A 24,299-nucleotide genomic window follows, 5' to 3' on the forward strand; every position below is an offset into this window, starting at 1 on the left:
CTAGCTTTTCACCACACATGAAGCCATAATTCATGGTTTACAAATGCTATGATAGGATTCAATCAGCATATTACCTCAAAACAAACTGTTTTTATATTGTGTATTAGCAGATTTCATGAATGCTAAATGTTGACAGAACGCTAAATGTTGATCAAGCAAATTGGAGAAATTTATCATGTTGGATTATTACAGTTGGTTATATCCTTTTTTCCCTATTTAAAGCAATATTTTAGATCAGACATGTCAAACTCACGACATCACGTGATGTCGCATGATGTATCGGGGCTTTTTCCCCATTGTCGGCAATGGGCTGGGCGCAGTTTCCTTGTGATGCATCCGGCCTGGGGGCCAGCAGTTTGACAACCCTGTTTTAGATTAACAGGAACATAAAGCCAGGTTTCCAGGAAAGGTCTCATGTAAGTAACATATGTATTTAAACAATGAACGGCTGCTTAAGCTTGCAGTCCTCTTTATCCTTTCTTGACCCCAGGTGCCTCTGAAATGAATATGATTTGTTCCCATTAACACATGGTTAAAGATGGGCTGTTAGAAACCCTAAGTAATGACAGTGTGGTATAGTAGTTAAGAATGCTGACTGGGAAGCGTAAAGAGTTGTAAGTCATTAGTTTTGCACAGATAGTTGCCACTCATGAATGAGACATAATTTCCTTCCTTTTAAGATGTCAATATACTGTACAGATCCACACACAGATATTCTTGCATCTTGACCTTGTAATAAAAACAATAGGGAAGGACGAATGTAAATATGTATGAGAAGGTTGATATTTGTGAGACTTTATATTTACGTGTCAAATTATGGGTCTAACATTATCACTTTAGATGTAATCAGAGTCACCTAGTGTGGGATCAAATATCTACTGTGCTCCTGTATAGCTTACACAGCTGAAATACAATTATCTAAAACCTAGTCATATTTGTTTTTGAGATCCCAAAGTAAAACAGGGAGGGATTGCATGGCCCAAATACAATTTAGAATTATTTATAGATGTGTATTTATCTTTGTCTATGTCTGTCTATGTCTATATCATTTATACCTACCTAATGTGTGTGTGTGTGTGTTTGTGTGTGTGTGTGTGTGTGTGTGCATGTGTATTATTCATCATATTGGTATGGCCACCTATCATCCATCTCTCAGATAAATGAGTCTGGGCAGCATACCACAAATCTAAAAACAATATATAGACACACACATTAATGTTAGTGTTAAAACTATAAAATTATAAAATATGTACCGTATGTATATTTTACATATATGGCGAGGAGCACGTTAATTACATTGGAGCCATCTCAATATTTCGCCAGCACCTTGGGTGCCCACACTTGATGACATAACCAGATATTCAGGGACTTAAAAGGGATGAGGCCAAGCTCATTTTGGTGGAAAGAATGTTCCATAAAGTGGTGGTGGAGGGGCACAGCAGAAAAGGCCCATCACCTAGGACTGCCACAGGACGCTTCCTAGCCAATGGGATCCACACCATGCCTTCTCTGCTGGATCTAGTTGGATGGACAGGTGTAATCAGGGAGAGAGTTTCTCAAATAACCAGTCCTATGCCATGTAGTGCTGTTTAAAGGTCAAAAATAGCAGCCTGAATTGGACCTAGAAACAGACTCATAACCAATGCAACTCATGGAGCAGAAGAATAATGTATGTTCTTTTAGAAGCACATGTAACTACCCACATGACTGCATTTGGCACCAGTTAAAACTTTTGAATAATCTTCAAGGGCAGCACCATATAAAATACACTGCAGTAGTCTAACCAAGGACACGAGTAGGGCATAAGAGACTGTCAGTAGAGCCCCTTGATCTAGGAATGGGTGTTACTGACACACAATAGGAAGTGGAGCAAAGGCCCTTCTAGTTATGCCTGCCACCTGCTTCTCAAGCAGGAATTTTGAGTATAAGTGAACCCCTAGATTGCACACAAAGTCTGTTTGGGGCAATGAATTCACCCATCCAGCACCAAAAGTAGCATAGTCCCAGAACCAAAATCACTCAGTCTTGCCAGGGTTCAAAGCTTGACCCTCACAGTTTCCAGGCATTAGGATAAGACATGAAGAGCATCATTTAATTCGCCAAGGATAGAGAGTATAATTGGATATTATCCGCATGTTAATGATACCTCACCCCATGACAATGGGCAAGCTCACCCAATGGCCTCAGGTAGATTTTAAATAGTAGGAGAGAGAGCACCATCCCTTGAAGCACCCTACACAATAAGGGTTGAGGGCCAGATTTCTCTCCCCCTCCCCATAACATCACAGATTGGAATTGATCCTAAAGAAAGAAGGCTATACCTTGCTGCCCACCCACACTCCTCTGAGTTGATCCAGAATGATACTATGGTTAAGGGGTGTCAAAAGATGCTGAGAGGTCAAGTAGGGTGAAGATGGATGCCCTCACCAGAGATCATTTAAAAGGCCGACCAGTCTCGTGTCCATTCCATACCCAGGTCTGAATCCTGATTGAAAAGGATCCAGACAATCCACTTTCATCCAAGGCCTTCTGAAGCAGTTGTGCTCCAGCTTCTCAACTACCTTCCCTCAAAAGAGGAGATGATTTTATATATATATAACATACACATGAACATACATATATGTCACAGAATCCAAAAAAGGACATTTTTCTTGAACAGAGATAACAATGGTTAACATTCATAGTGTTTGTGTTTATTTGAGCTATAACTATCAAGGAGGACTAAGACATCCTTTTTCATGTTTATGAAATCTATTATGTTTTCTGTCTGAGATCAATGGTATATAATCCCGAATATACGTGATTAGTAGCTGATTAGTAATATCTTAGTATCAAAATACCATCGCAGGACAAGGTAAAGCAGCACTTGTCTTGTACATTAGTTTTCAAAGAAGCACTGAGCAGATGAGTGGTTAATAGAAAAACTGGAAACAAATAACTGAAAATAGCTATAATTCAAAATGCCTACATTTTTCTCTGCTGAACTTATTTGAAAACCAAGAATCCAAAACAAATGAGGTTTAACTTTCAGTAGTTTTAGCAAAACACTTAGAGAAGACATTCTGTGACAGTGATCTGGGTGCAGAGTAAAAAAGTACATGTGGTTTCAGTCACAAAATATATTCAGAAGTGTCAAAGGATCTGGATCTGGAATAATTCCCCTGATTCAATAAGAGAAGCAAGAATCTTCTTAAAAAGAATTATTTTTAATTTTCTCATATTCATTGCTAATCCTATGGAAATAACACCAATTAAAATAATCCCGTATTTCAACTTGATAGTAATATGCTCAACAACTGGTTTTATTAAGAATAATTACATCCCACATTTCATACTGTACAATCCTTTTTCTTTTCATATATCAATAGAGATTCTTCTCTTTCATATGTAAAACAACTTGTCTTCAAGAATTATTTTAGAAATGTCAGCTGCATCTTTTTTTTTCTCCAATTGGTTATTGTTACCCTTATGCAATTTGTAATTATGAAATAAAAAATTCAGTTAAAATGTTTTTTTTTAAAAAAATCTCATTTAGAAATCTAAATATTATATAAGTGTTTTTGTTGGGAAAAATATATAAAGGCTATTAATGATAAGAAAGCAGAATCCGGTGATATGAGTCTCTTTGAATTTTATCTGAGAGATTTCCCTAAAACCTGAAAGACAATGTTTCAAAACAGGTGGGTCATAATAATAGCTTAAAAATTACTAGTTTTGCTCAGTCTGTATTTCAAAGTAATCCAATTTGATCTATACCATCCAAAACAATCAGCAAAGAGAAACACAGAACGTATACCAGATATGCTATAGAGTGCCATATTAAAAAAAAATAGGTTTACAAGTGTACAGTTTGACAGAATAGATATTTAATAAATTGCAGGTTAGTGTGAAATACGTGGTTGTTTTTCACTGTAATGAGGGCTTATAACAAAGCATGTAGGATGAGTGGACTCCTTCATCCTTCTTCCAAAAATTTCTTCTACCAAAACAAGTGACATTTTTGTATTTCTGGGTGTCTGGTACTATACAATTTGTAAATTGAAAGCAACCTTGAAATAACACCATCTTTTATTTAGAATTACTTATCCTAAACCCTTGCTTGCCTTCTTGTTTGTTATTCCTGTTTAGAATCTATGCGGTTTCCCCAGGCATTTTTTTTACATTCATTGACTTCGGAATTAAGATGCTATTCTTGATTTAGGACAATTCCAGATACGCATAGAAATATAGCTCTACACTTAGGTCTCTTCAGGTTGTCTACTGCATAAGGAGAAGAAGGTATGAATTCAGACTTACAGTAAGCGGACATCCAGTAGATTTCTGCATTTCTGATTCTTGGAAGATGGCACAGGAAAGCAAGAAGGACTCAGACCTACAGCTGGCTGCAAACTGTTGCTGCTAGTGCTTTATACAAGTGTCATCTTCATAATATGTGAGGTGGAGCCATGATTGAAGGGTTGGCCTAGCAGATGTCAGTACTGTAGAGTTTACTCAGAGGTAGAACTGCATGTTTTCCAGCCTCAGGCAGAAATGTTAATGAAGGAAAATATGCGAGACAACAAAGGAATTCATTAGGCAATGGAATAAGTTCGCTTGTATTTGAACAATCAATATTAATATCCCAATGTTAAACAACCCGTGCCCCGTTGAGGGATCCTTGCACAACTATCTCCTTACCAGATTCCTCAGTGCCTTCAACCATGACATAATTTCTAATGTGCTCCCTGGGATCCATCCAGAGCTGTATCTGCCTTAAAAATAGCTCATATTGAACTGCGGGGCATACTCAAACATTAACATAGGAAATGACATTTTGTATTATCTGCTTTATGGTATTTTCTTATATTTTAATTTTTTTATATAACATTACCAAATTTCAGTTCCATGGGAGTTAGAGTCCACAAACTCAGATTTTGGATGCATTCTATAAGTTAGCATATTTAAGGTACCTTGGTTCAAAAACTGTTCCTCTAGTCTATGATGTACCGTTTCACCCAGTTAAAGGTTACAGGAATGAAAGTTTTAGTGGTACATAGAATTGGTGGAGTATTATGGGCCCAACTGGCAAAGGAAAACTCAAGATTGTGTTGGCTGGAAACATGCGGAAGAGGCCTTCATCCTGCAGTGGATAGGCAATGGTTAGAATGATGATGATGAGATTTGGTAGATTTATGGTGATAGAACTCCACATATGATGATGACGGTGGAGGGGGTGGTGGCATCTTTACTTAAAATGTACAGGCAACATACTAATTCAATGTGTATTGGCAACAAACATCTAAATCAGAGACTGAATGTGTTGCCTTAGTAATTTTGTCCTACATTGCATAATAAACTTGGCTCAGTTAGCAGGAAAATAATGGTGTAATACCATCGGTATTGACAGGATTTATAAAGATAGGTCCTTGCCCCCCAGAAATTCAGGATAGGGAAAACAAGAGAATAAGAACATGGACATAAGAATAAATTGGGAATAATATGTATTTATTTCAATGCATATTTCCCTTAACAAGTTATGGGGATTTAGGGTCTCGTGGGAACTGTAAATTTTTAAGAGGGAAAAGGCAAAAAAAGGTAAAAATAAGGAAGGAAAGAAAGAGAATTTTGCATCTTGCAATTGTTCTGGGTAGTAATTCCAAACATAAGTGATGTTGACAAAAAAAGACTGAAGCACTAGACATTACAAGAACATTAGATAATGTTCTTTGAAAAGAGAAGTTTGAAAAAGAGAACAAATCAAAATATGTGGGCTGCTCTCTTATGTAGAGTCAAAAAATAGTCACAATAATTTAAAGCTATGGGACAAAGTAAATAGGAGTGCATGCAGTAGCCCATCACTTCTTGAAATGGTTGCAAAAAAGAACAGAGGATAGTTTTTTTCTAAGTTAACTGCAGCATGCCAATGTCTCAGTATGGATTAACTGTGGTTAATGTTTACAAAGCTGGCATGTTTTTAATCACGGTTGGGATGAAACAATATAATTATTAAATGTGGTTAATCTGACTAAAAGTAAATAGTTCTGATCTGTCAACCACGCTAGAGGAGGAGAAAAGAAGGGATTGTGAAAGTTGTATACAAGATGTGAATCAGGTCAGAAACAGGTTTAAAACATGTTTATCAGTGAAACCATCAGCAGACTTTTGTTTAATCACCAGAGACCAGACAAAATTAGTTCAGGAGATCCATTTGGTGTGCATGTTGCCTGCCAGTTAACAATTATCATTTATACTATTGTTATGTACTGGGCTCTTGAGGAATACCACGTGGGTTGCTCTCCAGCAACCCAGAGTACAAGTCTCCTGTGCTGCAATTGGCTATCTCCAGGCAGCAATGGTTGATTCAAACCTATTGGCTGCCACCTAGGGGCTAGACTATATATTGCAGCTAGTTGCAGCCATTTCCCCAGTATAGTTCCTGAACAAAATAAACGATGAGTTACCCTGTACTCTGTTCGGCGTCTTCATTCCTGCTCCAAAGAACCCGCTATTTAACAACTGTATTTCAAATTAATCCTTTTTTTTAATATAGTAGCTCACTGAGAAAAGGACAGAGATTGAATACTGAACCACAGTGGAATTGTTTTTGAATTCCAGAGCAACTTTGTGAGTGTGCATGTGTTAGTAAATTATTTTTAAAACTTTTTAAAGAAGTTGTTACTCTATTGATTTCCTACAATAGAATGAACAGAAAACAAACTCTACTGCAGATGTGTCTCTACTGGCTGCCAGTTGTCTTCCGAGTGAGATTCAAGGTTTTGGTAATGGTTTTCAAGGCCCTACATGGCATGGGTCCGGAGTACCTCGGGGATCACCTGCTGCCGGCGTCAACTTCCCTCCGCCCTGTGTGTTCCCACAGAGAGGGCCTCCTCAGGGTGCCACCGGTCAGAGAATGTCATCTGGTGGCCCCCAGGGGGAGGGCCTTCTCTGTGGGCGCCCCGGACTTATGGAATCAGTTGCCGGTTGAGCTCCGGACGGCGCCTGACCTTCGCTCCTTCCGACGCGATCTGAAGACCTTTTTATTTGAACAAGCCGGCCTGGCCTGATGGGGGATGTGTTGGGGTTTTTTATTGTGGTTTTACATTATTATTTATTGTTTTAGCTCGGGCCCTGTATTTAATTCTCTTTTAATTTTTGTACTTTGTATTTTATATGTGCCCTGTTCACCGCCCTGAGTCCTTCAGGAGAAGGGCGGTATACAAATATAATAAACTTAAACTTAAACTTAAAACTTTCAGTCTGATAAGATCCATCCTTACTGTCAAATGAAGTTGAGGACAGAGACTTATTGCTATATTCGGCAGCCACTGCTGTATTCAGCCATCCCAACACCACTGGCTGAGGCTTCCACAGTGCCTTATGCTAAACAGCATCTCCTCCAAAACTCATTATTTTCTCAGTGTTGCTATGTATGTTTTGAAAAACCCATGACTAAATGTATTGCTTTTTTCAGATGTTCAAAGAAGAAACAGCATTTTATTAATCTAATCCTATTAGAAACTGAGAAGAAGAAAAAGGGGAAGGGGTAAAAAAAATGCCACACATAAGCAAATCCTAGTATCTATATGAAGAATTACACCGTGAGAACTAAATGCTTCCGTTGGCGCACACCAACACGTTTTACCACCTTGCTGGCTGAAAACTGGCAAAAAGTAGAAAGATACTGTATATCTCCTCCCTGCCTTTTTTTTAATAAGAAGAATCAATTACAGAAATTATTTGTTGCAATGATTCACTGCATGCTTTTGTATCAAAACACCTGCAAAATCATCTGTACTATAGCTTTGAGAAATAGGTTTGCCTCAGCTTGATGTTTTGCTCTAGTTTCCTTGATTTGATTTTTTTTTCAAGGAAAGAACATTTTAAAAATGCATGTGCCCCAATGAAGGACAAGAGATAGCATTAAGAGCAGTAATGCTGATTGAAGTAAGTTAACTTAATTATGGGGTGATTGGCATTGTTTTCAGACTAGACTAAATATTTCAGAAGAATATTGGCAGACCAATCAAACTGAGCAATTAATTATTTGTCATGCATTCAAGTCTTACAGCAAGATATTGTTGGCAGCACATGCTATCATACTGCCAGCTTCCTGTCTATGTGTCTGTATGTCTTGATTCTAACTACTATTTAGAATAATATGACCAAAAAAAAGATCCTTGGAGAAAAAAATAAATGGGCTGCATATGTTTGCCTCTTTCTGGAAACTAATTGTTATCATATGTGGGTTTTTGGTCCAGCTAAGGAATTATGTATTTAATACTGTAAATGATGAGAGGAAATTGCACATTTCTCTAATAATTTGTTAGGTAGCTACAGTATGCAACACCGTAATGCAATATAGCCTCAACTAATTTAACAAGCACTAACATAGATGATAGTGTTGTAAATCTCTCATTTTAGAGTCCGTGATTGTTGTTTGCTTGCAGCCATTTGCAGCCATGATGGTTGTTTGCTTGCAGCCATTTTGTTATTCAACTAGATAACCTCTTCACCCTTAGAAGGACATGGGGTTTGTTCTCTGTTTATATACAATTACTTGCCCTACCAGTGTTGGTTGGGGTGCTGTTTCTTCCTTGGTAGTTCCTTAATTAGGCTATTGTTTATTGCTTGGTTTTTTGAATTTGTAGTTCTTGATTAGGGTATTGCTTAGGGCTTAATTGTTTGTCTGGTGTCAATCCTTCTGTTAATCCCTGTTTATTTAGGGATTGATTGTGGTCAGGAAGTGTTCAGATCTTTTTCTTTCCCCTCTAATTTTCTGATTGTTTCTTTTGAATGATGTGTAAATGTGGTTTACCTCTATGTGCCTGTTGATAGCTGACTTGCCTGAATACCAAGCTTCCCTCACATTTTTGGATTTAGGTTGGACTAGGGTGCTCTTGGTTTCTCAATTGAAACTGTTGTTGAATCTTCTCATTTATTGTGAGATTAAGAAATTTTCAATGTGTTATGTATCCAGGTGAAGAGAACACATACACACTTACATAGCAGTCACCACCAGGGGGCGTTGAACTATAACTGTTTTGGCGGGAATCCAGGTTTCAGTGGGAAACAGTGGTTCAAACCGATTGGCTGGCTGCTCACCTGGCCAGGTATAAAAGGAGGGCAGGTAACCCCTATTCCCCAGTACAGTCACTTCCACCGAATAAAGATCTGCCATGCTGTACTCATCGTCTCGGTGTCCTTCCTGCTCTCCAGAATCCACAACACAACAGTGGCGACAAAGGTGGGATTCTGTTTCACCATAAGAGCTGAAAGTCACTAGGGGATGGCATCGCTTGCTGGAGGAAAGAGGCATCTCCCCCCCCCTCGATGACTGACTAGTCACCATGCTAGCAGCCACATCGGTGAAGCAGGATTCACAGAAGCCGGATGCAGAAATGGCACAGATCAGACAGCCCCGAGAATTCAACATCCATCACCCTGAACGGTGGGATTCTCACCTGGGACAGGTCGGAAATTTCCTCCGGGTGAAACGGATCACCAAAGATGGCCTGAAAGCGGCAACCCTGCTCTGCATAAGCGGGCCCATTTACGACTTGGCTGTAAGCCTGTGCTCACCGACGCCGATCAAGACCATCTCATTCCGAGACCTCACCAAGAAGCTGAAAAGCATTTCAAGCCACAAATGTCCGAGCTGGCCTGGCGGTTCCAGTTCGTCCAGAGGGTCCAACTGCCAGGCGAATTGGCATCGGAGTTCATCGCGGCCTTGTGACAGGCCACCCGCCTCTGCAAGTTCTCCAATCTGGATGAGAGGCTGCGCAACCGGCTCGTGTTCGGCCTACGCGACAAGCGCCTGCAACAGAGGCTGTTTGCAAGGCCCAACTTAACCCTCCAAGATGCTCAGCACGAGATCTTGGCTAACGAGGCAGCCAGTGGCACGGGGCAAGTTGTCTAGACCCCCCAACCCAGCAGTCCAGGAGGATCCATCCACCTTGAAGACGCTGCATACAGCGGGAGCAGAGAAGCAGAGAAGACCGGCATCGACCAGGTTCGGAAGAGGCTGGAACAATGGGAGCAACAACGAGGAAGCTGGGAGAACCAGCGGAAGGCAATTCCCTTCCCGAAATGTGCAGGCTGCGGCGGAGACCACGCACGGACAAACTGCAAGTTCTGGTCGGCCACGTGTTGGGCCTGCAGAAAATCAGGCCACATCGCAGCAGTCTGCCATAGCCATTTACGAGAGGGCCTCCATGAGCTACAGCCAGAGGACATGTTGCAGAAAGGTTCCAGAAACCGACTAGCATAGGAGTTTTTGAAAGCTGGAGGGCCATCTGCCGAACTGGGGCCCACCGGCCACTTAAACCCAAAATTAAATTGGACGTCCATTTACAGGGCATCCCCTGTAACATGGAGCTTGACTCCGGCTCTGCAGTCTCAGGCATATCGTATGAGACTTTTAAACTTATTTGCGGCCGGAGCAAGCAGTGGGTCAAATTGAGGCCCTCAAACATTATCCTCACAAATTTCCAAAATACCCCAGTAAAAATCAAGGGGGAGGCCACCCTTTCAGTGCGGTTTAGGAAGTTCCAAGGGCACTTGGATATTATTGTAGTTGAGGGCTGGAGAACTAATCTAGTCAGGCTAGACTGGTTTGAGGCACTAGGCAAAGGGATATCAGGGATCTATAGGACCCAGGGAAGCAGCACCGAATCCGTCTGCAAAGAATTTGCAGACGTATTCAATAACAAGCTAGGCAGGTACACTGGGCCCCCATCTCTTTTAAACTAAACCCCAGCGTCCTCCCCATTAGGATTAAACCCTGGAGAGTCCTCTTCACGCTTAAACACAAGATAGAAGGGGAGTTAGACAAACTAGTCGAACAGGGAGTCCTACAGCCAGTAGAAGGGGGAGAGTGGGAGACCCCCATAGTCACCCCTCTCAAAGCTAACAGGGAGGTCAGGACCTGTGCCGACTATAAATGTATGTTAAATCAGGCCCTAAACCAGCACGCTTACCCGGTCCCAACGGTCAGCCACGTTCTCACTTCCCTCCAAGGCGGCGCCATCTTTGCTAAGCTAGATCTCACGCAGGCGTACCAGCAGCTGCCGGTTACCAGGGAGACAGCAGAAGCGCAAACAATAGTAACACACAAGGGAGCCTTCAAGGTTAACTGCCTGCAGTTTGGTGTCAGTGTAGCACCAGGCATCTTCCAGGAGGTAATGGAGCGGACTCTTAAGGGCATTCAAGGGGTATGCCCTTATTTTGATGGTGTCCTCATTGCAGGGGACACAGAAGAAGTACTGGCTGAAAGACTAAGGGCAGTTTTAAGCAGATTACATGCTGCAGGTCTCAAATTAAAAAGGGACAAATGCAGCATTGGGGTGGCATCCACTGAGTTCTTGGGGTTTAGAATAGATGCCAGTGGGATCCACCGTGCAGAATCCAAAGTGAGGGCAATTAAGATGGCCCCCACTCTCAAGAGCAAGGCTGAACTGCAAGCCTTCCTTGGGCTGCTCAACTTTTACCATTCCTTCTTACCCCACAAGGCAGCAATAGCTGAGCCTTTGCACAGGCTCCTAGATAAGAAAGCTGCATGGAGCTGGACCAATGTCCACGAAAAAAGCTTCCAATCCTTAAAGGCCCTACTTTCAAGCAGGTCTACAGTCACCCACTTCATAGAAACAAAGCCCATCTGCATTGCTTGCGATGCTTCACCCTATGGAGTGGGCGCAGTACTGAGCCACCTAGAGGAAAATGGGGAACAGGTGCCCATCACATACTACTCCAGAACCTTGTCAGGGGCAGAGAAGAACTATGCCCAGATAGACAAGGAGGCCCTGGCAATAGTGGCTGGGGTCAAAAAATTCCACGACTACCTTTATGGTAGGGAATTCACTATATTCACAGATCATAAGCTACTATTAGGTTTATTCACCATGGACAAATAAACCCCCCAAATTCTCTCCCCAAGGATGCTCAGGTGGTCCATATTCTTATCAGCGTACAACTTTAAGCTGGTTCACAAACCAGGGAAAGAAATGGGCCATGCGGATGGGTTAAGTAGGCTACCCCTGACTAACAAAGAACCTGATCTGGCACCTGCTGCACAGATACTGGCAATCCAAGAGCTACCGGAATGCCCTCTCCATGCAAGGGACATAGCAACTGAGACTGCATCAGATAAAATCCTGAGCAGGATCCAGTCTTAGGTATTCACAGGGTGGTAAGATAAGACTCCAGGCTTGGAATTCCAGGCTTATTTCATAAGAAGACATGAATTGTCTGCCCATAAGGGATGCCTGCTGTGGGGTAGTAGGGTCATCATACCAGACACACTGAGGGATAGAGTCCTGAAATCCTTACATGAGGGGCACCCTGGTATAGTGCGAATGAAGGCATTAGCTAGGAGTTACCTTTGGTGGCCAGGGCTAGATAAGGCAATAGAAGAGCAGGTACACGGGTGTTACAATTGTCAAAGGTCCAGACCTGAGATGCCCCAAGCGCCTGTCCACAAATGGGAGGCCACACACACACACCCTGGTCCAGGGTCCACATAGACTACGTGGGCCCATTCCAGGGACAGCTCTTCCTATTAGTGGTAGATAGCCACTCCAAATGGTTGGAGGTAGTGCCAGTCCCCAATATGACCATGGCCAGAACAATTCAAGTGCTCAGGAGACTTTTTGCCATACATGGCCTGCCTGACGTCTTGGTATTGGATAATGGGGCTCAATTTACCACTGCTGAATTGCAGGCCTTCATGAAAGAAAATTTGATTAGACACGTCACATCCACGCCTTTCCACCCATCGACTAATGGACAAGCAGAGCGCATGGTGAGAACGACCAAGGACGCACTCAGGCGCATCATCGTCGGTGACTAGCATCAAAGGTTGGCGGACTTCCTATTATCCCAACACACCACACCAAACCTAGGTTCCCGCCAAAACAGTTATAGTTCAATGCCCCCTGGTGGTGACTGCTATGTAAGTGTGTATGTGTTCTCTTCACCTGGATACATAACACAATGTATCTTCTGACTGCTAGTTGGTGTTCTTGGATGTGCTCTGCTAGTCTTCTGCCTGTTTGTTCTACATAGTGGTTGTTACAATCCTTATATTGTATGTTGTAGATCAGGGGTGTCAAACTGCTGGCCCATGGGCCACACACGTCACGAAAAAACCACGGCCACCCCATTGCCAGCAATGGGGAAAAAGCTCCAATATATCACTCGATGTCACGTGACATCATGAGTTTGACACGTCTGTTGTAGACGATTCCTCTTTTCTTCTTGGCTACTCATCTTTTGGTTTACTTAAGACATATTGGAGAGCTTTAAATTGGGTTGTGTGCTATAGTAATGCTGTGCTTATTTCTGAGATGTTTCTGCTATATAGTAATGTTACCCTTTTCATAGTTTGTGTTGGTTGTAGTTTAGTGTGTTGAGTGATCAAACTATTTTTGATAGAGTTGCATAGAGCACTTGGTTAGTGTGGGTTGTTTTTCATTAGACTTGTGTTTCTAATTTGCCATCAGTTCCTCTGCTGATGAGACTATTCAGGAGGGATAGTATATTGTGGTTTACCTCTTCCCCTGTGAATTTTATTCCTTTGAAATGTTAATTGTATCTTATTTTATAGTGGCCAGCCAGATGCAGATGGTAAGCTTGAATATGGTCCCAACAGCACTCAGCTGTATGAGTTCTCAATTGAAAACATTAATACCCATAAACAGGTTTATACTATTTAATCATCTTTTAGAGCGATATCTCTTAGTGGTCATCTGGGAAGTGAATTCCACTGAAGGCTCTGTGATGTATTATTTAGCTTCTTTCACTGACCCATCTGTGAAAGAGTAAGGAAAAATGTATGCATTTTCTCAATACCACACATGTGTTTAAAGAGCTCCTTAACCACCCTTCTTAGTCTATCCTTTGGCCAAATTAGCCAAGAGCTCCAGGAAGAGTCTTGTACAGACTAATAGGATTTTGTCACACAAAAGGTCAAAGTAGTTAAAGACATGGCAGCAATGAAGAGACTTTGGCTGTTTCAGATAGAATGAGCCTTTGCATCTATCTCCAGATTCTCTTTAATGAATATATTCATGCAGATGTTACCTGTGTGCAAATTCACATCTGGAAAAGCAAGAGTGACATTACTTGGCTTCTAGATATCTTAAGGATATATTCTTTAGCATGGCTTGTCCTATGTGCTCATCCCACTTGATGCTAGATAGGTAGGACACAGAGGTAAATGTTTTCCACAACAGACTTCCATTTGAAGAAAATGAAATTTTTGAAAGCCCTTTAAAAGTATTGTCTTGCTTGCATGGTGTTGACACAAACTGAACAAATGATTTTAAGAGTTACCTTTCACATGGATGAGATTAGCAGTTACCAAAATAGTCAACGGATACGTTCTGCCCAAAGGAAGAGAACTTCCTTCATTGTAAGAGTGTGAACAAATGTATAAGAATTTTGCCACCATAATTACTTGTTTATAAGGAAGAATTAGGCAACTGAAATTTCTATCTACAGCATATCAACATAAAAATACTGTCTCAGCCATGTAGCCATGTTTGAAAATAAGATGGAATCCTTGTGTTATGAATTTAACCTTCTTTCTTAAAAATGCTGTCAACTTGAGGTCTGAGAAATGTGCTTCTTGGAAATGGAAGCCTGACATTATGCATGTTTTTACTCAGATTTTACTTGTGGTTTTATGTTGCACGAGTATTGCATTGTAAACTGCTGAGTCTGCTCAAATTAGGTGGCACATAAGCAGAGTAAATAAGTAAAGTACAATTGGCTCTGCCCAAGTCTGACATTATTGGATTGGCCTCATCTTGTCTTCTGTCAGCTATAACACTCCAGTCCTAATGCTTAAGATTTGTTTCGAAGTCTGTGAAAGAAGTAAATAAGATAGAGGGACAGCTTTATTTGGAGACGGTTTGTTTATGTGTTTATTTTATTTATTCATCAATCTACTTGTATGCTGCCTCAGTAACAAAGTTTATGGGTAGCTACTACAAGCTGACCCAATTCCAACAGATCCTGAGCTTGGCTGAGCTTTCCTTTTGCCCGGTTGGCTAAGATTTGGTTTGGCTTATGATCCCATTAGAGGACTGTCAATCCACCATGCTGGAATTGTACCATGGCATTTCTGCTCCAGTATCCTCTGGAAAAAAATGAGGGGGGAAAACTGAAAGGAGAATGACTTTGGAAGAATTAGACAATTGACACGTTCTGTACCGTATCAGCTTAGAAACAGTGTCTCAGCCCATGAATCCATGTAGACCTGTTCTTGAGAATGGCTTTTTCTTCTCTTAGATTCTTAATAACAGCTTGATCAGCATGAATAAACAGGTTAAACTTTAAAGTATGATATATATCTGTAGCATGATATATCTGTAGATCAAACTGCTAGTGTTAGCACAGCAGCGAGAGTCAATGGGGTGTAGCTTTCAAGTAGGTTGAGCCACAGCATTTCTCATTTTGGAAAAGAAGAGGCTATCCACAAATACCTCAATTAATTATAGGAGGATGGAACGGAGAGGAGCTATCTGGCTATCATCCCACAGCTAAACTCAGGGGGCAGGAATGGAGACTCCCAACTTGCATCATGAGAGATCATTAGCCAGGAGCATCCTGTTTTCTACAGTTCTGTTTTAGATGGAATGGTGAATTAATTTGAGATAGAACTTGAAACCACACAAAGGGACAAATTATTTTTCTTCTTTGGGAGTCCAAATTCCTGTTTGGGATATCTTTGGAATGCCTTTTATAGCACATCACAAAATGATTTTCACTAAGGTTGTATTTGTAGCTTGGTATCTTCTGTGTTGGATGGAGAGTCAGCCTCACCATTCCCAGTCTACAGATCTAATAACCAGATCAGAATTATAGTCCAGCACCTAAAAAGGGTGTCACAACTGTTCAGTGGATCCAATTACTGAACAGAAGAAGCAAAAATTGGTTCTCCTCTCCTCATTTAAAACTAAACCTTATTTATTTTCTACATGTATGTGTATCATTGTCTTTGAGGAAGTGACTATGTTAGTGTGATGTGTATACACCATCTTTATCTGCCAGAAAAGTTCTCTTGATATGATCACCAGGAAAAAGGCTGCTACATCATAATTCAGAGGGATAAACTAGTCACTTGGAATAGTCACCGTCACTGCTGTCAGTCATATTCCTTGGTGGCCCAGTCTGGAGGAGGCCCAACATTTTGTGTTCTCAAAGCATATCCAGTCTTCCCTGTATTGGTCAAGTGGCTCACAGCTGCATATTTAAAGCACACAAATAAGGATAGCTGAATTTGTGTTGGCTTCAGACTCTGTCGACTCTCCATCTGCAGGATAATTCTCCAAAACTGAACAGAACCAGACCAAATTTAGTGCAGGGGAGAGAGTGGCAAAAGAAAAACTGGATTCAAAATGGATCATGTCCAGCTCAGTTCAAACAACTAAGCCCCTTTTGGGGAGGGCAATTGGGCAGTTGCTCAGAATGCAAATGACTGCCCCTCCCTTTTCTGGTCATGTGATCCTCAGCCAAGTGTATGCAGCTGGTCTTATGCTTCCCAGTGCACAGACATACACATATGCAAACAACGGGACAGTAGAAACCAGAACACAGAGATGTAAGACATTTGTTACACACAAGAAAATGTCTCTTGCTATGACCATTATTGATGAAACTGTTTCCAAGAATTCCAAGAAAACAGACTTTGCATGCATTCCCTACTGTCATTTTCTATTTAAAAATTTTTTCTACTTATTCTCCAAGCCAATGAAGAAAATCTATAGTGACGCAATCAAAGTCTATAAGATTACCAAAAGGAGGTCTTGCCCCATGTCTCCCCCCACACTTTCTTTTCATATTTCTCCAGTCCCCTGAATAGCCAAGCGGAGGTGAACATAAGCCCATCCATAGAAATGAAACTTCACTTTTATCAACCCTCTTTAGGTCTCTTATGAGAGGTAAGAAATTAATTAATTAATTAATTGCTGCAGCAGCAGTTCCTATGATCCAGGGCATAATTGTGTCTGTTTAGAGCAACATAGTGATGGGTGGCTATTTATTTATTTATTTCTTAAATTTAAATGCTGCCCATCTCACTGTCCCAAGAGACTCCTGACAGCTTACAACACTACAAAAACAAAAATATAAAAACATTCAAAACGTTCCAATTGACAGGGATATATTGCTATATTGCTCAGCCCAGCATAGACAGCCAGCAGAAGCAGTCAGATAACGCCCATTCTCTGTCCTGATATATATTTATAAATATATAAAGTTTATAAATTTTGTGTAATCAGAAATGGAGAATAGTACAGGAGAAAGACAGCCACATTTTTCATCCTGAATACGTTCCCTATGGAGCAAACGATGGTCCAGAAAGCATGTCAAAATGGCTCTTTTTCCATCCTATCATTATCAAGGCCCTGCTTTCTTCTACGTGGTAGGCGTAGCCAGCAACACTTACTGGCTAAATTAAAAATATAAAAACAAACCCTTAGTGATGCTACACAGTGGTTGCATGTGAAAGAAATAATTAGAAGCCTGGCATCCATTTTGTATAATAATTAGTGTTTTCTTAGCACGCTTCCCTAAGCTTGTGAGACCAGTTTACACACAAATCCTGGTAAGGTTATTTTGCTGGAAGCTTTAAGTTTACATCACCAAGAAACTGTTAGTGGCTGATCAGGACCTACATAACTTTCTGGCTGGGGTACTGATTGGGTTTCATGAATAAGTGCAAAATAGGAAAAAAGCCTCTTTAGGTCCAATCTTAATCTATCCTTACATCGAATGACTCTTGCCCAATTCAAAAGAAATGTGATTTTAGTAGAAGCAGGATTAGAAATAAGTGATAAACACTAGTGACACTGGTGTTTATCATTGACACTAGTGACCCAAAAATGAAAAGGAAAAAAGAAGAAAATCAGCCTCCTGGGAAGGGCAGCCCCTCCCAATCCATAAATCAGATTAAGATGATAAGAGCACTGTTGTGAGAATCGGTGCTTATTATACCCAGCCTTGAGTATGTCACCATATCTTTATTGGGATTTGCCATATTGTTTTTTAAGTATTTATTTACTTTTTTGTATTTTATTTTTAATCAATGTACATTGGCCAGGGATACAAACTATGAGCTGGGCTGCCTTATAAATTATTTAAATAATTGAAAATAAATAATAAAAGTGCTGTCAGAACCCCGTTCAATCTTCCCTTCTCAAGCAAAGCAGGGGCCAGTTCTCTCGATCTGTTTTCATAAGACTTAGTTCCTAGTTTAACTGGTCATCCTCAATACTTTTCTCTGATCCCTTTTTCCAGTCTCTCTGAATCTTTCTTAAAGTGTGCTGGCACAAAATGAACACAAGATTTGAGGTAGGGTCTGACCATATTTTTGTGTCAATGCAGCCTAAAGGAGCATTTGTGGGGGGTTTTTCAACCATATCACACTGCTAATTCCTACTCATTTTGTATCAACTACTATTGTAAGATTCTTTTTCACAACTAATATTACCAGGCTGAAAAATCCTCACATATAGCTATTTGCTTTTTTAATAATCTTATTAAACATTGCCATTAAAAGGATAAAACTAAAAATTAGAAGAATAAAAAGAAAAAATTACCGGTAAGAGAAGAGAAAATAAGAAAAAATAGAAAGAAAAATAGAAAAGAAAGAAAAAATAGAATATAGTGAGAGAGAAAAAAATCCAATATACTGTAACTTTCATCGGAGCAAGTATAAACTATTTTGGTACTTTGTTACATTCTCTAAAAAATAAAACAAATAATCCCTTTTCCCCATATCCTATCTGTTAAGTATAAACAAATCCTTAAAGCCTTGTTATTCTCTTCAGTCCTGGTTTGCAAAGGTCCAGTAAGGGTTACCAGAGATAACACAAATAAACCAACTTTGTATTCCCTCCTTTGTTAAAAGTTTTTAAAAATGGTCTTTAACCCTTTTAAACAATGTGCTACAACTTGATTTCTTTTCATTTTTTTCTTTGTTTCTTCTTGTGAATTCTTTTACAGGCTTCTTTTGTAAATTCACTATAGGAAAATTATCCAGGTCATTCTTTTGGTTTATTATTTCTATATCCCTTTTAACTATTAAAACATCAGCTAGTTTGATTTGCATATCCAGTGTAGCATCTTTTTCTATGTCGTTCTTGTAGCTGTATCATTTTTAAATCCACTTTCAAATCAGTCTTGTCTGGTAAAAATTATCTGTCTTCTATAACATCTTTTAAACACAGTCTATTTATAATGGCAGATACTCTGTAGTTAATGTCTGGATCCATCATTCACAAATTGCCTTCAATATGTCCAATGTTAAAATATTTTGCTCCACTCTGTATTAGTAAGTCAAATGTGAAGTGTTCTACTCTTTTAATTGCAATCTTTAATTCCTTCTGGTTCCCTCCAGTGTCCAACCTTCAAAGCCTCAACCTATCGTTATTTTTTTAAAGAATTCAAAACAACAGCTGTTTTCCATGGGAAGGGTTATTATAATTAATTTCAGAAATCTTATTTCAAATCCATCTGGACTTTTAGTCCATTAGTAACTTTCCAAAGTCAACATTCTAAATCATCCTTTTGCTGTTTATCCCCAAAAATGTTCATTAGTTAATATAGGGAAGTTATACATAACAACCAAAAAAGTCAACTGCATGCAGGCAATATAATAATTAATTGAAAGTCTTTCTACTTCTATTTGCATTTTAATAGCAATCATAGAAGGACTTTAATTCAGGGATATGGAACATCTTGCTTTCTATAAGCCAGCTGCTATCATACTTGAAAACTGATTATGATGGCTGGTGCTTATGGAACCCAGCAGTATTTGTACAACCATAGACTCTATCTTGATTAATGAACTGATTTGTATAGTATGTATTCTTACACTGTTGCGGTGCCTTGCTTGGCTGCTGCTGCTTCAACTCTCAAAAGTGTGGGGCTTAGGGAGGGAAATGAACGATCCAGACTGAACCACTTTTCAGAAATAGGGACAACTAAGCAGAGTTGGAAATAAAAAGCAAAACTCTAAAGAGAAATATACTAAAAATTAAATGTATACTTTTATACCAGCAGCAATATATCGGAGGCATATCTCTTAAAAAAAGTTTAGAGATGAGAAGTTGGTGGAACCAACTAAAACTAGCTCAATTGTCATCAATTGTTAGGGTATCAAGACTTGACTTTGCCAGTTGGCCTGGGGCCCCAAGGGGGGGGTACTCACTGCTGGAGGTGGCTGATGGGCTAAGACCTCATCCCCATCCCACCCGTCTCTTGGTTCTGGTTTCACTATAGTTTTATAATCATAATCTATGAAGTTTTAATGTTTTAATTATTATTTTTTACTTATTTTATAACTTGCAAGTCGCACAGAGTCACTTTATAGAGGAAATGGACAGCATAAAAATTTAATAAACAAACAAATGAACTTTGCATGGAATCCACAAGTACAGCATTGTGACAAGGATAGTGGAACACACAAGCTGATTAACTCCCAGATTTTGTGTCACTCATTCTCTGAACGTGACAAATTTATTATTAAACTTGGTTATTCAAATTTACATAACAGTTTAAATCAAACTACCATGTCTACTTTATACAGGGCATAGAAATGGAGTAAAAAATATCTCAAAGAAATTAAAGGTATGATTAAAAATATATATAGCTAAATCAGCATCATTTCTCTCCATATTTGTCTATTCTTGTAAATTAATCTTGCTTCCACCATATCCATACACTGCTCCATATACCATTATTTGTATATCCCTTTTAACTATTAAGACATCAGCTGGTTTGATTTGTATATCCAGTGTAGCATCTTTTTCTATATATCATACACCATCTCTTCTTTAAACTTCTCACCTCTCTTTTTGAGGATATTCCATCCTGTCTTTCTCAGCCTTCTCCTTGATATATTCATTCTTCCTTCATACAGTACAGTCATTTTACAACTTCAAATCAAATTCGAAAGAATCACTTTCAGCATGCAATCTGCTTTATACACAAGTTTATAAATTTGTCTGAGTTAATTATTTGGACAAGAAGGGTTGGGAAAGAACTAGAAACAGCAGACAGCAACTGGTGAAAAAGAGATCAATTTGTAGGCATTTTTTTCAAAATGAATACATTGAAAATACACTCTGAATGGTGGAAATGGATTAGTTCACACAATCATTTTGCAAAAACAGGGTTTTTATCTGCTTTAGTACTAGGAGCGCACAACTGAAAAACTGAAAGTTGTTTTTAAGAAGCAAACTTCTGGATCTGGAGAAGAAACAGGCTGGGAAAAAAAGGAAAAGCCAGACAGTGCCAGGAGTGGCCAATTACATCGAGTCCTGTCCACTGTGTTGACAGAAAAGTGTCAAATGTACACATCTTCCCAAATGATGCAAAACACACAGACACAAGGTGTGAGAGGAAGGATTCTTTTGTTCTGTACCAGACTGCTACCGGCCCTGCAGAAAAGGCAGGGACAACCCCTTTAGAAACGGCAAGAGGCTGGAATAACGCCTGCCAAATTTATTCATATTAAACAGAGTAAGACAAGACACCAACCATAAAACATGAGCTAAGAAGCAGGAACAATCCAAGCGGTTGCCTTCAGCAAACCAGCCCTCCCACACATTCCCCTTAAATACATTTCAGGGCGTGGCCTCTCTGTGCCTCCTTCCGAGGTGCCCCATTGCCTTCCTCTGTTTACTCCTGACTGACTGCCTCCTGCGTCGGGTGTCCTTGAACAGGGCCAGCTTGCTGGGGGCTCTCATCAAGCTGTCCAATCCCCTCAGCAAGCTCTTCGACATCCCCCTCCTCCTCCTCTGAGTCGTCTGACCCAACTGCCGAACCCACAGGCTGACCCTGAATCACAACATCTTTTCCCATTTTTTTATATGATTAAGAAATAAAGAACAGGATGATTTTAGAAACCACCTTCTTACGGCATGCTTCACAGTGATGATCAGTTGAAAGAGAATAGAGAAATAAATTCTAACTTTATTAGGGAACAGTGCAATTCTGGGAGCAGCTTTTATATCTAAAGTAGTTTTAATTATGTACACATGGTGGGGAGGATAGCTAAGATGGCTACAGCAAATGGAGTATCTAGTACATTTTATTCCAGGAGTTCTTAAGGAAATAAAAGTGGTGCTCAACCTTTTCTTCATCGCAGACCCCTTAAAATATCTTTTGTGGCCATGAACCATGGCCACAGACCACCAAAAATTAATTCAAGATTTAAATCATAACCATTCTTCCAGCCATTGCGGGATCGCCTGTGACAACATTGTCCCCGCCCAAGGGTCCGCAGAGCACAGGTTGAGAACCACTTCCTTATTCAATGAATGTGATGGGCAGTCCAGATAATGTCATTTCTGTTTGGTCCAGACAGACGAATGACTCAGTGAGGGTTAACAGCAATAAGGTTTATTAATACACATATGTCAACTGACAACTGTCAAAATAACTCTGGCTTATATACTCGAGCTGTTTGAACTGTATCCAATCCAAAGCCTGGGTTTTCCCGCCTTTACAACATTAACCAATAATTGCACCCGAATCTCCCGCTTCAAAGGAACCTTCTTTGCAACAAAGCTACTGACATAACACCCCTTCCCCCCCAGTTGATGTTATTTGTTGACGTAATCTCTCAAGTATTTGGGTGGCCTATGGACCCTAGATGGGTATCTATTGGGTTGGCTACTTATGTCATTGTTAACTGACTGGCTGATATTTATAGGTCTGGAATTTTGGGTTACAGGCTCTGAAAATTCACTACTGACTGATTGTGATTGCTGTTGTGTCTGTTGTTGTTGCTCAGTTACTGCAGGCCTGTTCATAGGGGACAGCTCCCAATCGATTTGACAATGTTGTGGGTTTGCAGCAGCCACACTGGGTTGAGTTTCCACATCTCCACTAACTGGCAAGTTGTTTTGATTAAGACAAGATGCAGTAATGCCCCCATGTACGTTTTGACCCCCATCGACTGGCATACTTCCGGCAACCCTTTTCCTTAATTGATCAATGTGTCTTTTACTTACTCTATTCCCTTCCCCCTCAATGGTGTAAGACAACGGCCCCATTATGTCAGTGACTACCCCAGGAACCCATTTGTCCCCCTGTCCATAGTTTCTGGCCCAAACTAAGTCTCCAATGTTGAAGGACCTGTTTGGGATGTCAGGTTCAGCACTTGAGGGTAGTTTGTCAGGATGTAACCTGTCCAGTTTAGTGGTTAGCCGTTTGCCCCACCTCATTTCTGCCGGGCTTTTCCCGGTAGCCGTGCAAGGGGTTGTGTGTTGAGTCAGCAAAAAGTCTGCAAGTCTTTGGTGCCAGTCGCCACGGATGATTCGTTTCAAGGCGTCTTTGGTGGTTCTCACGTTGTGTTCAGCCAAGCCATTGGTGGACGGGTGGAAAGGTGCTGATGTTGCGTGTCTAATCGAGTTGGCCCTGAGGAAATCCTGAAATTCAGCAGAGGTGAATTGGGGCCCATTATCAGATACAATCACATCAGGTAACCCATGAGTGGCAAAGAGGCCCCTTAAAACCTGTATTGTTCTACCAGATGACATTGAATTAACAGGCACTACCTCCAGCCACCGAGAGAAGCTGTCCACCACAACTAGGAAGGTTAGGCCTTGAAATGGCCCTGCAAAATCAATGTGAATCCTAGACCAAGGATTCCTGGCCAATTCCCACTTATGTGTGTGTGCATGTGCCAGCTCTGGTCTAGATCGCTGACACAGATAACACCCTGAAACGCATTCTTCAATATCTTTATCAAGCCCCGGCCACCACAAATGACTTCTGGCTAATGCCTTCATTCGAACAATTCCGGGGTGACCTTCATGTAATTCAGTTAAAACTGTATTCCTGTGAAGTTCAGGAATAACAACACGGTTACCCCACAATATACACCCCAAATGGGATGATAGTTCATTCTTCCTCCTAAAGTATGGAATGTACTTGGAATCAGGGTTAGTGCTTGGCCAGCCCCCAAGTATCCAGGTCATAATCCTATTGAGAATATGGTCTTTTTTTGTAGCCTCAGCTATTTCTCTAGCTGTTACGGGGCATTCAGGAATTTCCTGTAATGACATAATTTGTCCAACTGGGGCAGGGTCCTCCTCGGTGTTGGTTAAAGGCAGTCTGCTAAGGGCATCCGCATGGCCCATTTCTTTACCGGGTCTATGTTGCAGTGAAAATGAATATGCTGAGAGGAAAATTGACCACCTCAGCATTCTGGGAGACATTATTTGGGGTGTCTGCTTATCAGTGGTAAACAGTCCCAATAATGGTTTGTGGTCAGTGAGTATGGTAAAGTTCCTACCATAAAGGTAATC

The 24,299-nt window shown here is 40.5% G+C and overlaps 1 protein-coding gene across 1 annotated transcript in view; it reads right to left on the reverse strand.

The window, feature by feature from the left end:
* The window catches only part of LOC310637643 (uricase-like), a gene marked incomplete at both ends in the record, with an annotated part of 65,207 nt that extends 42,255 nt beyond the window's left edge, over window positions 1–22,952 (reverse strand). Inside the window, one exon of the mRNA XM_083358146.1 lies at window positions 22,719–22,952. Within this exon, the coding sequence (XP_083214272.1) occupies window positions 22,719–22,952 (234 nt within the window). The remainder of the gene's footprint in view (window positions 1–22,718) is intronic.
* Between the last annotated feature and the right edge of the window lie 1,347 nt (window positions 22,953–24,299).

Source organism: Vipera ursinii (genome assembly GCF_947247035.1).
Source record: "Vipera ursinii genome assembly, chromosome: 3".
Lineage (NCBI taxonomy): Eukaryota > Metazoa > Chordata > Lepidosauria > Squamata > Viperidae > Vipera > Vipera ursinii.